This window comes from Calypte anna, chromosome 2 (assembly GCF_003957555.1).
Source record: "Calypte anna isolate BGI_N300 chromosome 2, bCalAnn1_v1.p, whole genome shotgun sequence".
NCBI classification, from domain to species: Eukaryota; Metazoa; Chordata; class Aves; order Apodiformes; family Trochilidae; genus Calypte; species Calypte anna.
In genome coordinates, this window is record NC_044245.1 from 55,524,401 (window position 1) to 55,543,776 (window position 19,376).

A 19,376-nucleotide genomic window follows, 5' to 3' on the forward strand; every position below is an offset into this window, starting at 1 on the left:
GGAGGCAAATTGGCACATATGTTTTCCTTACCATCCCTGAGCCTGGACTGGCCAGGCAGTAGGTGAAAGCTTTTGCAGATTGCTATTTGAGGTTTCCCCCTTTCCAGGAGAGGAGTTTCCCCGTGGAGCTGGTCTCAGCTCAGTAGTTCCCCAGCCTGTCTGTCTCTCAGTGCTTCCCCCATAATAAGCCAGCAGCTGACTTTGAGACAGTGAGTGTTTTGAGAAGCCAGGATGGGTCCTGAATTATCCGAGGAAGTGTGTGTGTACATTTGGCAGTTGGGGTTCACTTTTAGATGGGCACAGTGTGATCCAGAGACACTGATCAGCTGGGATCCTGGTGACCTTTCCTGACCTTACAGACCCCATGGTGGCACTGCTGCTGCTGGTGGCAGTCCCACACCACTAGCCCTATGGCTCTGCATTCAGGTGTCAAGCAAACTGACAAGTTGTTTTAAGGCATTTCTCAGGGTTAGGAAAGATGAAGTCATGTGATGGGACATGGCTGCAATGTGCTTCCTTGGGACAGTGAATATTTTGTAATTCATAGAAAATGGAACGCAGAGGGAGCTGTGTGAAATAGCCAGTGAACTGGTGGCTAACAGAGTCCCTGGTTCTGGGAGGGAGTTTGTGTTTCTGGTCTGAGTCAGACAGACCAGAGACCTTGATCTGAACTTCTAATGTCCAGGAGAAGTGACTGGGTTATTTTCAAACCCTTCCAAGCAAAAGTTTCATCAAACCTCTTCAGCTGACAAAACAGGCGGACTTCTTGTTAAACCTAAGTTCATGCCCCAGTGACACACTGTTTTCCTGGAAAACATCTGATCGACTCTGTACTTTCAGGGACATAACAAGTAGAACTCATTCCCTGTGATACAACCACATGTGCTTTGTGTATTTTTTTTCTGGATGTATATATATTAGATGCTTTGCAGTTTACTACTAGGACAAATAAGGCTCTTGGTCCTTTGCAAAAAATGTGAACAAATTATTTAAGGGTGATTTAATATTCCAAGCATTTTAATATTTTAATTACTCATTCTTAATAAATTAATTAATATTATTACTGGTATTAATAGTTTATATGTGGTGGGGTTTTTGTATTTTTATTTTGTTATTTGGAAGGGTTAAACTAAATGCAAATAAATAAACGGTATATAAATAGCTATCAAGAATCATATTTCTCCTTTTAAAAACTATGAGTTTAGTATGTATTATAAAGTATCTGTTTCCTGTTTCAGAGCAATGAAAAGTAACTGAGAAGGTAAAAGTTATTTAGCAGAAGACAGTCAGTGGCCCTGAACAGAGATGTGGGCTTTCTTAATGAAGAACTTTTCAAATTAGAAATAATAATGCTTGTTTTACTGTAATTCCAGTGGTTTAGCCTGGAGCCCCTTGAGGCATTGGCTGTTTTTATGTAAGAGTTTTTCCGGTGCTTGAAAGCAAATCCTTGTGGTTGTGACTTAAAGGTTTACAACCTCTCTAATATTTATATCATGTAAATAAAAGAAGCTACTTGCAGGTAATTTCCACATCGCTAATGTTAAATGTTTCCCTTCCAGCCAACCTGCAGCCAAAAGATTTTTGCAGACACTGACAAAGATAAAGCTTAGCTTTGAGCTGTACAGCCTAAAAAGAGTTAAAGGTCTATTGATTTCTTTGCATTGTTTTCAGACATCAATGAAACTGAAAACAAGGGCTATAAACTATGGTGACCTTTGTAATGACTCTTCATTTGTGTGATAGAGATGTGAAGGTGTGAAAGCACTGTTAATTATTAAAAAAAAAAAATCTTCCTCAGAAGCCACCAAGCAAAGTGTGAATTGCTTTCTGCTTGGTGCTGTCTCATGGAAATTTTCAGTCTTGTTAAAATTCAGATGACCTAAAAATAATGCTACCTTCACCTCTGTATATTTTGTCGTCTCAGCTGACAAATGTGATTCTTCTGGATTAAATCATTGTTTTAAAGTGACTTCCAATGAAAATGCAGCCAGCTAGTTTTCCCTCGTTGGCTTGTAAAATGTTTAGGGAACAGTGGGTTTATTGGTCTAAGAACTTGCTAAAAATATAACACCCACATAAGGCATGCTTTGGGCTGAATAGCAGCACCCACTCTATTTAATGTAATTTGCATATTTATGGCTTTTCTACTGTTTTGGTTTGGGTTTGTTGTTTTTTGTTTGTTTGTTTTGTTCTGGGTTTTTTGTTTGGGTTTTTTTTGTTTGTTTTTTGTTTTTTTTCTTTGGTTTGGTTTTTTTCTTTGGTTTTGTTTGTTTGTTTTTAATTTTGTGTGGTTTGGTTTTTTGTTTGTTTGGGGTTTTGTGGTTTTCTTTTTAAGCCAGTATAAATTTTGAGACCACAGCTCTGTAGGACAAAGATTTCCTTAGTTAATGAGACAGCTGTGTCATTATTGACACAGCAATTTCATAAGCCTGTTTAAAATTTTGCCCTACGAACTGTCCTTTTTGGTGAGAAAACAGTGAATGGCCCTTTGACTCTTGGCTGCTCTTCACCTCAAAAAATTTCCAGTAACAGCAATTGAAAATGTGTTGCTTTGGGGCTTGCTACATGTTGCTAGAAATACAGTGGAGAGCAGATAGGTAGCAGTTATCTGAGTTCTCCACACAGCAGATCTGTCCCAACACTAAGAGTGTCCCTGAGGTGCACAGCTTTGGGTCCTAGGGATAACTCTCTGTTTTCCTGGTTTCCAAGGGTAGGTACAGTGAGAAAGCTGTGTTATGATCACTTGAAAGCCTTAGTAACAGTAAGCTTCTACCTAATCCCCATTCATTCTGGTATATGCAATAGCTTACACTTCATCTGATTTTGAAAGAAGAAAAAAAAAATCCCCCTCAGGCTGTCTCTTTTTTCTCAGCTTCATTTTTCAACTAATGGTGGAAGATGGAGAGGAAATCCTCAGCCTGTACTTTAGCCATTAAATTAGATTTTTGTCAGTGAAATTTTAGCTAGGTGAAGAACTGTTTCCTCAGTGGATTTGCCATGTTTATCGCAGTTCTGCAAAGCTCACTGCTTCTCAGTAGCTCACGTACAAAAGAGACAAACAGCATAAGGAGCCTGAATTTTAGTACGTGTTCATCTGTCTTTTGAGCTTCCTTTAATTTGATGGTATCTGACTGCAAAGATGTTTTTGCAGTTCTTTAGCAGTGATGCTGGATTCAACAGGAAAGCAGATGAACATTTCTGCTAACTGTCCATCCACAGTGAGTGGTACAGAGGGAGAACAGCTTTCAAACCCAGGTTCCAGCCTCCTCTGGGTCTGACAAAAGGATTCAGAAGGTCCAAAGCAAAAATTCCTTTTCTTTTCTATGTTTTACTTCCTGCTGTTGAGATGGTGCTTTGTGCTGTGGAGAACTTCTTTGGTGTTTGTATGTCATTCATAGTTCCCCAATGGGAGGCTTACAGGGTGGCTGGATCCAGATGGGCCTGCTAAGTAATCCTGGCTGCTCAGCTGGGTGCCACCTTCTGTGGAGTGACAAGGGCCTAAAGAGATGAAGAGAGAAAGCAGCATGAGTCCATCCCAGGAGGTGAAGATACAAGTCCTTTTCTCTGTATAAATTGTCCTTGAATGGAAAGTGCAGGTTAAACTGTACTCTGAAGCAGATGTTCAGATTGTGGTATCAGCTGAAACTGAAGTGGTGCTCTTTTTAAGGTCAATTTTAACTGTTGGCCCAGCCCAAAGCTTCATGAAGCTGTCAATTGCTATTTTTGAAAATTCATTCTGCTTCAATAATTTGGAGAAATTTCTTATTTTAGCAAAGTCCAGACACAACAGATGGCTCCTATGTCAGACATCAGCAAATTGTGAGTTTGTGGGCATGACCCCTGTTAAGAAATCTACCTGCCTTCAGGATTAGGTTGCTCTACAGTTTGGTGTTTTTGCAACAAGACCAAAAGTGTTAAGTTCCACTTGCTTATAAAATGCTGTTGTTAGAATTAAATGCTCTCTACCACAAAAGTAGTGGAGTTTTAATGTGGTTGCTGGTGTTCTTCATTCTGTTTTGGAAGTCATTCAAGATGAGAAGTTCTAAGTTTCTGAATGTTCAGTTGATGAAGCTGGGCAAAGCCAAACTTTGCATCATCCATACAAATGGAAGTGCTGTTACTGATTTTGGGTGACAATGGGATTAAGAACATATGGCATGAGGTAGACATCTTCTCAAACTGTAGAACTGTTTCAGGCTAACATGGAACATGGCACCAGACTTTGCTTGAAATGAAACTGGTCCTGCAGGTATTAGGATAAGTTGTTATGGTCAAAAACAAGTCAGCCTTTCTTTTTTTTCTGAACTACCTGCAGCAGTGCAGATCATGATCTCCTTGATGATTGTCTGCATGAAACTGCACCTAGCGGTAGTCTTCTTACCAGTTTTCATTAAGATTTTATGCTCATCCAGCATTTCTAAAGAGAGCCTTAAGATTTTACAGTTGAAAATGGGAGCAAGAGAACTCAAGAAAGAACAGTGACAGAAGTCAAGTGGAGATTATACCCTGTGTTCATATAGCATCTTTTATCCTAGAGTGTTCCATGATAGTGGATTTGTTGAAATATTCTGTTCACCACTGCTTCTTCAGCATGATCACACCAGCTGGTCACACAGTGCTTAGCACAGTTACCAAAGCAAGGGAATGGAGGTGGACTTCCCATGCTGAGGACCCTGCCAGACTTCTAGCCAGAGAACTGTGAAACACACTGACAAAGCAGGCTGGAGCCAATGTAGACTTAATAGGGGTAATGCTATTGCATGCTGCCGACTGCTGAGAGACACATGAAGAATTTTGCATCACTTGTGGTGCTCTTGGCTTTGCTTCTTTTGATATAGATTTTTCTCACATAATTGTGTGCTCTGACCTGCTGGCTTGATGTATCATCTCAATGATGCAGGAAGACTCAGGAAATTCTGTGAAATGGCTATATTTTAGTGCTGTGTCTGTCAAAGGAAAGGTATCAGTCCATCACAGGCTGGAAAAAGCAAACAATGTCTTATCACTCTGTGAGACTGAAATTCTTAATGTCCTTGTGTACAGACCTGTCTCTCCATTTTCAGGCACTTCACTCCCTCGATTAGTCACATTTTTAACCTGTATTGAGCACAGGTGTAAGTCTTGCTGCATTTCATGGTGGAGAACCATTTTCCCACATTCCAGCAGCAAAGTTCAGATAAGGAGAAAGAGTCACTGAGAAACTTCAGTTACTACCTGAGAGCTTCTGCAGTACCACTGAAGCAATTAAAATGATGACATTAAATCAACAGTTTATACACTTACCAGGAATGAGTTTAGGAGATTACTGTGGTTATGAAGACATTTAAAACTGATCATTTAAATATTCTGACTATTGAATCTGCTGATGAGCTATTTCATGAGGTGACCGCTTTTCTGCAAGTGGATTAAATCCCTTTCCATTTAGAAGACATCTCAAGGACATCCTGTTGAACTGGCTCATTTTCTGACATAGGGAATATTTCATGTTATAGCAGTAATAATGATTTCAAGACACATTGATTGCAGATGGAGTTTAAATTTTTTTTGAGATAGACTAAACACCTGAATGAAGGTAGCTAATATCCTTTCTCATTTATTTTACTCTTACAGTTCTTTGGATCACTGTTATCAGCACCATCATTTTTAGCTAGTTTTAGCAAAGATTTTAAGGATAGAACTTGTAAGGCTGCTTCATTTCTGTGGTGGTCTCATTTTGGCATAGTCAGAGGACATTGTCACAGATGTATGAGCGGACAGCAATGGTAACCCTGGTTTGCATCTATTCAGTGGCTGGTAACATCTCTTTGATGATTAAAAGATTTCAGCTCTTAGAGTTGTCAGTCTGACACCTTTGATAAGCACTAAAATAAATCTGTGCTACCAGGAACTGCTTGGCTTTTTCCCCCTGCTTTTGATTTACTTTACTCTTTGTGACCTTGCTGATAACTACTAGCAAGCCTAATGCATTATAAACTCTGAAAAGTGAAGCAAGTGGCTACCATATTTTGTACAACAGATGTTCTTGATCAGGAATCAGACAAAGGATCTCATCACTCTTCCTCTGAGCAATTTAATTTGTCTATTCCATGGTACACCAGCCACGTCCAGTTTAGTAACTGACAAGCCCTACTTCATTTTAGGATCAGTTCCTTTAATCTTAAAGAATTTGTAGGGTTCTTTTCTGTACAAGAGCAAAGAGAGTAGAAAAAATGAAATGGCTTCATTGCTTATGGTGTCACCAGTAATGCATCCTGATGAAAAATAACAAAGGCCTACTTCAAAAATACCTTTTAAGAGAACTGGAAAGTACTCTTAGAGCACTTTTTTAAAGAAAGAGCAATTTGGATTTGGTGGTGTTTCTTTAGCAGCTGTAAAGCTCAGAGGAAGGGATAAGCAGCGTATAATCTGTCAGATTCTTGTAATGCAATTTAGTGATGTGAAAAAATTGATATATTTTTAGGCAAAGTTGTTTGCTGTGGATCCAGCTCTCTACTCCTTAATCACACCAGTTGTCCAGAATGAGTAATTACTGAGCTTTTTGCTTGCTTATCCGCTTAGTTTGATAAAACTGTGTATTGCTCTGCTGCCGTTTTGTAGGGATGGGTGGGTACTGCTGGATATGTCAGTTCTGTAATTATTCTATAGTTAATTTCCCTGCTGTTAGCCCAGCACAAAAGACAGCTGTTTTGCCTGTGCACAGCTCCTGACTCTGCCACCTGACTGATCTGACATACCCAACAGGGGACTGTCATTGCTCGCCCTGCAGAGGAGGCTACAGATTGTGCCTACCAATATCTGCCATGGATTTGCTAGAAAAGAGAAGCAAGGGAAATTGGCTTTATCTTGTGCATGTGGACAGCCCCCCAGAGACACAGCAGATGCTGCTGCCCATGCTCATGGCAGTGTCTGTGGCCACAGCTGTCAGCTCTGATAAATGAGCTAACTGTATTTGAGGAGCTCACTGCAAGTTTATCACGGGAAGAAAGAGAAACTGCTCATGTGACCTCTTTTCCATTTGGCAGGTGGACAGGACAGAAGTGATTCGAACCTGTATAAACCCTGTCTTCTCCAAGCTGTTCACAGTGGACTTCTATTTTGAAGAGGTGCAGCGGCTGCGGTTTGAAGTCCATGACATTAGCAGCAATCACAATGGGCTGAAGGAAGCAGATTTTCTTGGTGGGATGGAGTGCACTCTTGGACAAGTAGGTGTCACTGCCATTCTTCCCTGTTGTCTGTCATCTTCTCTATGTTTATGAAATGCATTGCTTTGTTAAATGACTGATTGGTGAGATTTTTTTGTTCATGACAAAATTCTTAATCGACGATATGAAGAGGATAATTAAGAACTTCTGCTGATTTGATCCACAGCTGCAGTATAGCTTCAAGTCAGCCAGTGCTATAGGAAACTGAATGTCAGTGGTTGGCCTTTTACGGTAAGAGCCCAGGTTCACTACACCAGTGTTAAGAAGTAGACTGATGTGGGAGAAGAAAGTTATTGTTCCTATGGTACTATGTGTACGTATGTATTATATGGTACTTAAAGCAAGTTCTAAGTCCAAGGAAAACTTTAAAATACACTTTATTCACATAGGGTAGTGTCTGGTGATGTGGCAAATGGAGAGATAAGGTTAGATTAATTTCCCTGATTCAGTCATCCTAAAGTTAAATGTCTAGACTAAGTTGCTGTTCTGATTTCCATCTTTAGTTCAGTGGAGAGAAACAGGCAGTTTCAGCAGTTGATTCATTCTACCTGAGATTAGCATAAATTGCTTTCAGCAGATACCTGTTTTTCCCATCAGTTATCAAGACGGTCTAGACAGCTGGCTCAGAGTAGATGCCTAACTTTATAGATGACTAAATTTAAGAGTGATGAGTCCTATCCATAGGACCAATATCTAGCGGTTGTCAGAGCCAGGTCTGTAGCTAATTCCTATATTGCTGACTGATAGGATGCTACAGTGTCCCCAGGTCACAGAGTTTATTTCTAACTGACACACTTTTTGTAGGGAGGGTTTCATAACACAGATCTCAGCTCTATTCATAATGGCAAGGCCAAAGATGGTCTCAGTTTCACTGAGCTTCATGTAAATGCTCTCCACTCAGTGGTAGCTTGTGTGACCAGACAGTGCTTTGTTTAGACTATCCTTTGCAGACCTTCCACTTAAGTTTATAACCTGAATGTGGTAGCTTTGCATGGAAGATGCTGCAAAGCTTTTGTTGCCTATTTTCTCACCTTTTCTTATTGCTACCTCTACCCCACCACACAGAGCCTTTTGGTTTTCTTTCCAAAGGTAAATGGCCGAACAAGTCCTCTCAGTGAGACAATTAATATGGAATATTTATATTTACTAACCTGAAAGACCAACATGAAGATACTGGTATTTAGTTTATTTATAATGCACAATAAAGTCTGTTCTTTCTGACAAACTTTTTTGTGGCCTTAGTCAATGAAAATAAGCTAGCCCATAAAGCCGAAAAAAGTGAGAAACAAAAAAGTTATTACAAAGTTTTCCCTTAATTGGCTTGAAAATGAAGGGGAAAAAATGTCATTGCTGCTGTCTGTAGCATAAAGGAGTATATAATGATTTGATCTTTAAAAATAGCACACAGCTGTGTTGGCTGCTGTTTTATTTCAGTGGTAAACCAAAAAAAAATAACAGTGTGAAATCTGTTCACAGTAATGTAGCTTGCAGTACTCTGATCTCATCTTTATACTTTTTTGATGGGTTCTTTACCACCCTACTTCCTCTGTAGTTTTTTAAATTTATGGAATTCTTCAACTGATTTTAAATCCCAAAATGTTTGTGCTGAAATTGTCATCCAAGCAGTCATTATGAGGTGTCCAGCATTGAAAATCCTGCAGCATAGGCTGTACATACAGAATTTACACTCATTATGAGGTGTCCAGCATTGAAAGTCCTGCAGGACAGGCTGTACATACAGAATTTACACTCATTCTTAGCTATTTGGTGTAATTACTGCAATTTTTAATGATAATAATATAGCTGTGGCTTTTCCTGAGATAATTTTGACATTGATTTGTTGCTCTACATCACTTCAATGTCTGAATAAAACATGGTTTTGTATGATGCTGTGTGCCTGTCTATCTTTACACTTCCCATTGCAAGTAGGTTTTATCTGAGACATCCAGGAAAGCTTCAGATTTTTAGGCATGGTTTGAAAGATTGACTCCCTCCTCACTTCCCATAAATGTGCCAGCTTCTATTGCTCTGGTCTAGGTAACAGCTGCTCTATCAGAGATTCACTGCTACCTGTACCTGTTTGTAGATTATCATTCAGTTGTTTAGTAAACCTGCGTTTTTGCCCAAATCCTGTAATACTCCTGAATGAACCAAAATCAGTTGGAATAATAAATATTGGGAAAGGCGATAGCATAGTTGTGCAGGAAGCTGAGACAAGCAAGTTTCATGTTCTTCTGATCCAGCTAAATCTTTACACACAGCCTACCCAGTAGACAGAAGCCTGGTGGAAATTTGAGGTCTCCGATGTGAACGATGGAGAAATTAATTCCTTTGGAAGGTTTCATTACTAACAGTCTCCTCCCCAAATGGTGTAATAAATCTGTGTCCCAAGAGAGTGACAAGGGCAGTGACCAGTAGGCTGTTAAATCCCGAGCATATGCTGTTTAGTGGCATTCCTCTGGGATTTCAGCGAGGCTTATTTCTGCTGCTCTTGCCACAAGAGCCTCTCCTGTTAACTGCTGCAGTGGGCAGTCAGTAGTCGCTGGAAGTGAAGAGTAGATGTGTCAATAGGCATTTCATATGCCACAATGTTTAAACACAGTAGAACAAGTCATTGTGGATAGGTACCTGCTGACTGTAATTAAGAAAAGGTCAATGTGCTTGATAGAGACGTTTCCTTAAAGTGCTTTGTTTTGCCTATGCTTGGGAGTTGCCCTTTCAAATAAAACAATAGCTGATTATCTTTTGAAGGATTTGAGGGGGAGTAGGCTTAGTGCAGGGCTTTGGGAAGCATTTTTTTGTTTCCTTTTAAATAGTGGGAGTCTATTCTTATTGAGCACAAGAGGAAAAATTTTCACTTTGAGGATTGGAATCATCTCTGTGTGGAAGTGGTGGATTCCCCCATTTTGGAAAGGTTTAAGTCTCAGCTCAACAGGGTGCTGAGACAGCTCACCTAATCAATAATATTAGAAGGGCTGAACCAGGTGATCCTTGGGGTCCCTTACAGCCTAATAATCTGTGATGATTCTATGAGTCCTTCCACTAAGAAAGGCTGCTTTTAACATTCCAGTTTCCCAACTTGAGTGTCCTGTTATTGTGCTCAATTGCAGAATGTTGTTGGATCTGTTCTGTGTGATTGGAATGATAGTCAGATCAAGGAGGCCCTAAAATATTAGAGAAGGTACTGAAGTTGAAAGTGAAAAAAATTTTTGTCAATTAGCAGTGTAATGTTGATATATAGTCTTCAATTATATTAGTTTATAAATAGGAGTTTCTTAAGGAACTGTGCATCAAGAGTATTTATTGTACTCCAACCAATTATATTACTTAAATGAGTTGGTATTGTTAAATGGCAGGTTTAGATGCATAATTTAAAACTATGCATTTTAAAACTATTTCTCCATTTTACAGTTCATTTCTAAGTAACTGCATAAAACTAATAATACCATCACGTGATAAGCAGTGAAATCACAAGCAGTAATATTTTAACTGCCATTTAGGGGTACTACTGAACAGAGTTGACATCTTCCTTTCCTACAGGTCCTTTAGGTGCTATCCATCACTTCATCCTTGCTTATGGTTTTACAGTTGTTGTCTGTATTAAGGAGAGTAAATTCTTCCTTTTCTTTTCCCCCTTTGTTTTTCCCTTTCCTTTTCCCCACCCCTAGGAGAAGTGTTTAGGCACTCACTCAGACTTACCACTTCCAACTGAACCTCCATCTAATCACTGATGGATTTGTGTTTCTGTTGTTTTTTTGGTTGCTCAAAACTGATTGTCTTGAGGTGCAGAAGCTAACTATATTAATTTTTTGTTTAGTGAGTTTTGGAGGTATTTTCCACCAAAAAAAAAAAAATGATGGGAAACAAATCTTAGGTGAACAAACTGTCAGAAATTTGTTAGCCTAATTTCTGTGGTATTCATCTGGGATAGTAAAACCTCAAACCCAAGTCCCTCTTTCTTTTCCCTTTTTTCTATGTTAGTGCCTTCATGTGTTCTCATCCTCTCTAAATGTCGTTTTATTGGAATTGTTCTGGTTTATATTTCACAAGTTTTATAAAATGTTGAAATTGTGTCTTTTAGTACAGTAAGAGCTCAAACTTTTTAATAACCAAAGTTAACTTCTTAGCCACACAGGGATTATAAGTATCAGGAGGATGTATCTTAGGAACACTTCTTTCCTCTAAAGTTCCATCCAAAAGTCTCAGCCTGATCTTTCAGAACTCACCAAAAGTATTTCCACGAATAATCATTTTCTGACAAGAACTAAACAAATTTATGTTGCCGAGACATCCTTGCTTACTGCTCAGTTGTGCCTGCAACATCATTAAATTACAGGAGCCAGTAAAGTTGTTGTTTCTTAAATGCAGTGAACCATCCCAGCTCTGTAGTGTACAAATAGACTCTGTGGCTTTTCTTCCATAACTTACCATGCCTGGTTTTTGCCATTTTCATATTTGTGATTCTGTTTCTTGTTTGGTTTCCTTTAATTTACAGAAGTTTAAAAATATTGTTATAATTCAGAACTCATTTACATGCTCAGCTAGTAGCACAAGTAAAGAAAACTGCAGAGATGTACATCTTTTCCTGCCAAAAACACTTTCAGGTATTATTTGGAGATTTAATATTTGCCATACATGCATTGATATATGAATGATATTGAAAATCTTTCTTCTCTATAATGAGTATTGTTTTCTGTGTGCTTTTAATAACATGTGCCATTAGCAGATCATGCATTTGAAGAGGATGACCAGTTATTAGTTCAGCTTCAGCCACTGGAAATCCCCTTGCTCTTGAATTGGAGAAGGGCTAAAGGAGCCATGATTTTGCCTGAATTAATTAAACTGAAGTAGCCTGTATGAGAATATTTGTTTGATAGGCTGTTGGATGCTTCCATGGTGCAAAAGACAGGATCCTTTTTTTCAAGGTATTTGAATTCCTAAATCTCATTAGGTGTCTGTATGCCTCCTTAGGCATCTAAACACCCTGAAATACTTTGAAAATGAAGTTGTTCAATTGATTAGTGGCATCAATAATGTACTTTATTAGATACGAATGTAATTTTCTACCAGAGCTGACTCAGAGCAGAAGCAAATCATCAGCACAGCACCCTCCCTGACTTTACCTACGTATTTAAACACCTCAGTTATATCCAGAAAGCTCTTGGTTTGCCATTGCAGTATGATCTCTGAAGCTGTAAAATTTTCAGTTCCTAATGGAACTTGCCAGTCGAAGTTAGGAGAATTATTTGTAGAGTTTGTACTGTTTTGTTTTTACATGCTTTATCTTTTTGCATGAATTTTGGTAGAAGTCCTCAGAAAAGTAATTTAAAATTTAGCTTCCTGTTATAATGAGTTACTGTTATGATTTATTATAAAAGGGCTGCAATGCTACATAGTAATTAAACTCAAAGGCCTTTTATGCTATCGATGAACTATTTCCTGTAATAATGTTATTGCCTCTTGTGATAGGGGTATCTTTTTTCTTCAGTGTTCTGAGTGACTGTTTTCAGGTCCATATTTATAACAAAGGCAGGGAGATATGTAATGCAGCTGTAAATAGACTGTGAGCTGATCTATACTTTAGGGAAAAAAAGAAATCTTGAAGAGGGGCGAGTATGGCACAGAAAGTACCATATGTATGGCAAGGATGCTTATAGCAGTAAAACTGTCTCTACCAAGAAACAAGAACTTTGTGAGCAGTTAGAAGGAAATTTCTTTCATAATGGACATATACATCTCAACTTGTCCCTGTGATTTCTTGGTATCTGTGAAGGGACAAACTCATCCCCCAAACCCTTTCTTCTGAGAGCAGACCATTTGGCATCTGGCATCTACCTGCTGCCTGCCTGGTCTCTCATGTTGAAATGTAGCATGCTTGATGCGTATTTGAGTGTCTGTCCCCGTCCATGGAAATTATTTAGTGAGTTCAGAAGTGGTTGGGGGATTAATAGCAAGACAGACACAAGCATTTCAGAGCTGTACAAATCTTGTTTTGCTGAAAAAAACCCCAAACAGGCTAAAGACGAATGCATGAAGAAGGAGAGATACGTTTTATGCTGTGAGCCAGAACTACCTCAAACTACCTCAGTTCTGGTGCCCCTGCTTAAATTATTTACCTACACAGGTGAAATGTCAGTAATCTTATTTATGAGTGTTACAAGCTTACAGTATTTGACTTGAATGGAGTATAGTAAGAGCACACTAATCTTTTAATTGAAAAGTTTCAGGATACATTTTACAGATATTAAATCTCCCGTCATTTGTCTAGACACTGTGGTTGTTTCATTCTACTTAGAGTGGTATCAGGGAAGTATTACAGTCCTTCATTTGAGAGATTTTGTTGCTGTGAAAAAGGTGCCTTTGGGGTTGTACTTATTTTTATGCAAAAAGGGCAGGTATTCTGCTAAATACTTTGGCTATGGTTATGTCCTGAGTTTTTTATATTTCACAGAATCCTTCTGTTGCTATACACCAAGGATGAAAGTTATTTTGGAAACACAGCCAAGTAATTTTAATTTTATGTGTTAAAATCTCTGCTCCAGCTTGGCAAGATAGCAGTGGCTTATAAAGAAAGGAACAGAACTCAGATACAAGATGCTTTAGGTTAGGCTAGCAGTGCATTTTAGCACATTCTGTAGCAAACAATGAAAAAAACCATAACTTCAGGAGGCTCTGAAAAACTCATTAAAGTCAACTGTTGCTTCAGAAAGGCATATGGCTGTACAGTGCTGAGCAGTCTGAACCTGGGGGGGTGAAATCCCATAAGTACTTGTCTCACTTTTTGAATCCAAACAATGCTGAATGCTATGTGGTACCAGCAAATAAAAAAAATCTAACTATCACTTTGAGGAACAGTTATAGAAAGATCCAACACACTGGTTCTTCACCAAAAATGTGGAGAGTGCCCAAGGAGGCTTAAATAGGATTCACACTTTACCAGCTGTGGGGTGCAAGCAAAGAAGATGACAGGTAAAACAGAGAGATTTCTTATAAAGTGGGTTTGAAGCATTTTATGTTTTGGTAGCTATTAGTTCATTTAACTGGAGAAGGACAACTATCTCGCTGTATGACAGGAATGTGAAAAATCCTCTTTATAAAGAGGATTTATAAATGTCTGTTCACATTTCTGAACTGAGAAAAATGAAATGAAGGTACAGAAAGCTAATGTAACCTTGCAGACTCCATCTTGTCACTCTGTGGTATTAAATGGTTCCGTCTTAAATCCTAGCTGATAACTAAGGCAAAACACATGGAAAAGGCAACTACAGAGTGCAGAATTGGCCCTTTCCTGAAGTTTAAGGAGGGAGGAGGAAGCAGAGCTGTGGTTCTATGAAACACAAATCATTATACCACAGGGAAATGTAGTTTCAGCAAAATGTGCTTCCTAGCTGGCATCACAAACACCAGCACAGGGAGGTGTACACACTCTTGTAAACAAAGTAGTGCCATGTTTAAAAAAGAAGTGCTGACAGCTGAGTGAAATATGCCACTTGGGAAGTGCATGCATGGTGTGAGCAAAAATAGGGGAAGATTAGCTCAGAGTGGTTCAATAGAGGATCAGCAGGTAGTATCACAGCTAAAATTGTGTGAGTTAGCAGTCCAAAAGCAACCAGAATATTTGTGAAGCTTAAGGTGGACACTGGTGCATGAGCTAACATGCTGCCAAAACCATGGGCACAAGCCTGAGAGCTTGCAGTGGCCACTCTGCAGTGAGAGAGGTAGTTCGTCTGCAGTTTGGAAAGATAAAATTGAAGAAGTGCCTAGGGGAGGAGGGGAGAGTAATGCTTGTCAAGTTAGGAGCCCTATTAAACTGCAGAGCTGATCATGGATAAACATCTACTGGAGGGCAGTGAGATGTCTAGAGAAGAATTTGCAGACTTTTTGGAACGGTTGATGAAAGGTTCAAGAGAGGCATTTTTGGAAAGAGGATGACAGCTACTCTACTTTGACTGACATATGAACATAGTTCTAGTGACAGCTGTTAGAAAAATGCTCTGTTTATATGTGTTCCACTGCTGTTTGGTGGGAGATTGCTTCTCCAGACTTGATGCTGTATTATGTGTGGCACCAAGAGCTCTGTGCTGGGCAAGTGAATGTATTTGGTGGTGAAAATTCAGTCTGTGCAAAAGGCATTTGGATTAAGGGAAAAACGTTAGTAAAATGTGAATAGGTGCTGTTTGCAGTCCTGTAAATAGTTGCATCTGCTAGAATAAAGTTAAGCAGCTGTGCAAGTCCATTAAACAGGAATGACACATCTAGGAGAAGAATTAACATAGAGGTGCTAGGAAATTATTGTTCAACTAAAGCTATTTGACTGATTATCCCACCTGGCAAGGAAGAGATACAAAGACTTCTTGGAGTTATGTAACATGGAGGGAAATTTGTGTCTGACCTGGCTGTATAACTGCATTTGCTGTTCCTGTAAGAAGGCTCAATGGGCAGAAGAGGACAGGCTGAAGAAAGATTGTGAGCACTTGAAAGAGTTGGTTAAAATTATCCTAATCTTCAAGTTTTCTAACCACAAAGATAAGCTGCATAGACTTATGTGTCAGTAGCCCAGTCTTGATTCTGTAAAAAACAGGCCAGTGTTAACATATCTGTTCACATGTTTTTGACTACTTGGTAGTAGGTAAGGAACTGGCTGGATGATTGCACTCAAACAGTTGTGGTCAGTGGTCTCCATTTGTATATTGAGCTAGTGATGAGTGGTGTTCATCAAGTGTCAGTACTGGGAGTTTAACATCTTTGTCAGTGACATGAACAGTGGAATTGAATGCACCCTTAGTAGGTTTGATGATGACAACAAGCCCATATCCTGGGCTCCATCCAAAAGCACAGACAGAAGGTCAAGGCAGGTTCTCCCCCTCTGCTCTCTTGGGAGCCCTTTCTGCAGTCTATTCAGTAGTCCAGTCCTGGAGCTTCCAACACAGGAAGAGTTGAACTCTTGGAGAGTTGAACTCTTGGAATGAGTTTAGAAATGGTCCATAAAGATGATCAGATGGCTGGAGCACTTCTCCTATTAAGGAAGGCTGAGAGAATTGGGGCTGGTAAGCATGGAGAAGGGAAAGGCTCCAGGGAGACCTTAGAGAAGACTTGCAGTACCTGAAGGGGCATACAGGAAAGCTGGGGAGGGACTACTCATAAGGACACGAAGTGACAGGATGTGTGGGGACAGTTTTAAGATGAAAAAGGGTAGATTTAGGTTAGACATTAGGAATAAATTCTTTGCTATGAGGGTGGAAGGAGAACAGGGAGACATCGGAACAGATTTTCCGGAGAAGTTGTGCACTCTTGCTGGAAGCGTTCAAGGCCAAATTGGTTGAGGATTTGAGCAACCCTGCCCATGCAGGGAGGCTGGAACTAGGTTATCTTTAGGGTCTTTTCCAATCCAAAACACTTTATGGTTCTACGGTTGTTCCAAGAATTAGTAAATGCCAAGTGTCATAGCCCATCATTAGGAAAGGGTGCATGGCCGTTGTCCATGGATGTTTCAAAAAGCCTTTAACAAAATGTTGTTATGCCCAGAGCTAGGTATTACACAAGTCTATTTAATTGAGACAAGTAAATAAACAAACTTCACACAGCTCTCTGATTCCAGAGGAAATGTGGAGTGTGACCATCAGACCTCCGGCTCAGGGTAGCACCTTGCAAAACTGAGTCCATGCTGTTGAAAGAATATGAACCCGCCCAAGCTGTCAATATAAACAGGACTTCTCAGTGTGATATAAGGGGCTTATCTGTTCCTGCCGGTGTTAAATCACTGGTTTAAAAAGCCATATTGAAATTTTCTTAGTTTGATTCATAAGCATTGGGAATTCTGAATGGTATTACTGAAAGTTATTCCTATATTTAGTTAAGGAAGGACCACATAGATGAAGTATATTTTAAAAGGTTGCTACACAGCCCAGGTTAAATGGATCCTTACATCTCATACCTTATCTTGCACAGAGCTGATTCGTTGTGACTCAGACGCAGGAGAGGAAACCTTCATCAGGGTCTAGGAGTGACTGCTGAGCAATGCATTGTACACAGCTGGTGGCAGTGCTTTGGTGTTTTTATCCCAAGTGTTGGATCTGGTTGTACTTTTAAAATTAAAAAGAGGAGGGGAAAAAAAAAAAGTACCTTTTATATATTTTAAATTGGAAATAGGATCAAAGGGCAACGTGGGAATCCAGGTTAAATTACAGCAATATCGAACATCTGTTCAGACCTTTCCTTAACATATTTGATCTTGTATGTAATAAGGCAAATTTAGATCATCTTCAAGGGAATTCCACATCCTCAATTTATCACAGAGCTGATATGCCTTAACACTGCAGACCAGGAATCTAATTGAGATGATTTTCTGTTTATAAAATCTGCAGTCATCTCAACAGGAATCACTTCATATGCATATCCTCCCTCTCTGAACCATTCTGTTCCTATTCCCCCCTCTTGCAAACCTATTCAGTAGGACAGGTGTCTATCTGAGACCAAAACTGGGTAGTAGTTTCTATGTGGCTGTAGGTGCAAATAAATGTAACTTGCTGAGTCAGTCTTAGCCTCACCTCTAAAATCTCTGACATCTTTTTCTTCACTTCTACATTCTTTTGTTTACCGGTAGGTCATGCTTCTAATAAAATGTTCATGAAAAAAGAAAAATGGAATGGGGTTTACTAGGTCTGAACTGGATTCTCCTACCTGGGTTTTAAAAGAGGGACATTTACTTTCTGCACTTTTTCACATCAGTTTTGGACTAAACACCTTTTTCTCTGTTGAAGTTTTGACCTAAAAGTTTTTGAAATAGGAGTCAAACCAAAGATTGACAAGTGGAAGATTTGCTGTTAATTACCTCCTCATAAGCCATTTTGAAAGTTCAGTCATCTCTGTAACTCTCAACTTAGACAAGTTCTTTCTAGGCCCTCAGTTATTGTTGTTTAGGACTTGCTGTCTAGCAGTCAGGTCAGCAAATGCTTTTTATGATGGTGTTCAGATGATGATTTCTGCTGACATATAAACAATAAATATGACACATAATTGATGGCAGCTTCTTTAGAAGTGGTTCTTCAACCGATGTGAGCAGCTTATTGTACAGTTCATGAAAAAGGGACCATTTACACCTAAGGAAATAAGATTCTGTTACTGCAATGATTGTCTGCTGATCTCAGATTACTAATTACAGTTTGAGGCAAAGATGTTAGCACATTGTTGCCAGATGGAAGATTCATTTTACTGGCCACTTAATTAACAACTGGTAAACGGTTGCACCCACTACACATATTTACATATGCAAAGTGCTTACTGTGTCACAATGTTGCTAATGGCTTAGAGAGCAAGTCTTACTAATGCTATCTACTAATGGGAATGTCAGAATAAATTATCTTCCCTGGAACTGTGAGCTATCTGCCACCTACATGGGAACTCCTGAGCTTCAAACTTTTGGCAGTCCAGTGCCTCTGGAGAGCTGGAATGCTTTCCAAAACAGGAAAGGGAGCTGTAGGAATTTGGTATTTCAGGGAGAGAGTTTCTGCTGTTCCTAAAGATGCCTGGCTGAAGGTTTCCCTTCAAGTTCTGTCTCATACCAGGGATATATATATGTATAATGTAATGTAACTGAAATGGTTTCTGGTACACAATAATCACAGCTTTCTTTGGAAGAACTTGGCGTACTTTACAAAGTTGTCTGTGCATCTCAAGGAAGCAGGAAAGGTCATAAAGTTAAAAAGGCCCTCCCCAGCTGCTATAATTCACTGTCTGGTTGGTAAAGAACCCATGGTTTAATGGTATATTAAGAATGATCTGTTGTATTTTTTAATACCCTTTATCTGAAAATTTAAAATAAAGATTTTATAAATGGCAACTTGAAGTTCACAGAAACACAATGATTTTTGCTTTAACCTGTTGAGCTGGAAAGAAAACAGAGGTATGGGTGGGTGACTTAAAGGGTCACAGCAGTCAATCTTTCCAAAGGTCCTAGGGAAGAAAAAGGACATCTAAATCCTGGCAGTATTACCTGTAGTCCTGTCTGGTTTTGCCACTGACCAGTATTAGTGGTGAAATCCAAAAGTTTGTAAAAGTGAGTGAAATTAGGGCAGCAGGCCAGTTTATGGAAGGCAGTCCCAAAAGAACAAGTGCTAAATTATTCACTTAAGTAATAGCCAGCTGCAAAAATTCAGGGTAAGAAACATCTGGCAA

At 39.3% G+C, this 19,376-nt stretch overlaps 1 protein-coding gene across 1 annotated transcript in view; it reads left to right on the top strand.

The window, feature by feature from the left end:
* Positions 1-19,376, top strand: part of CPNE4 (copine 4) — a 226,541-nt gene that overhangs the window by 112,040 nt on the left and 95,125 nt on the right. Inside the window, exon 3 of the mRNA XM_030444982.1 lies at positions 7,023-7,202. Coding sequence (XP_030300842.1) covers positions 7,023-7,202 — 180 coding nt within the window. The remainder of the gene's footprint in view (positions 1-7,022; positions 7,203-19,376) is intronic.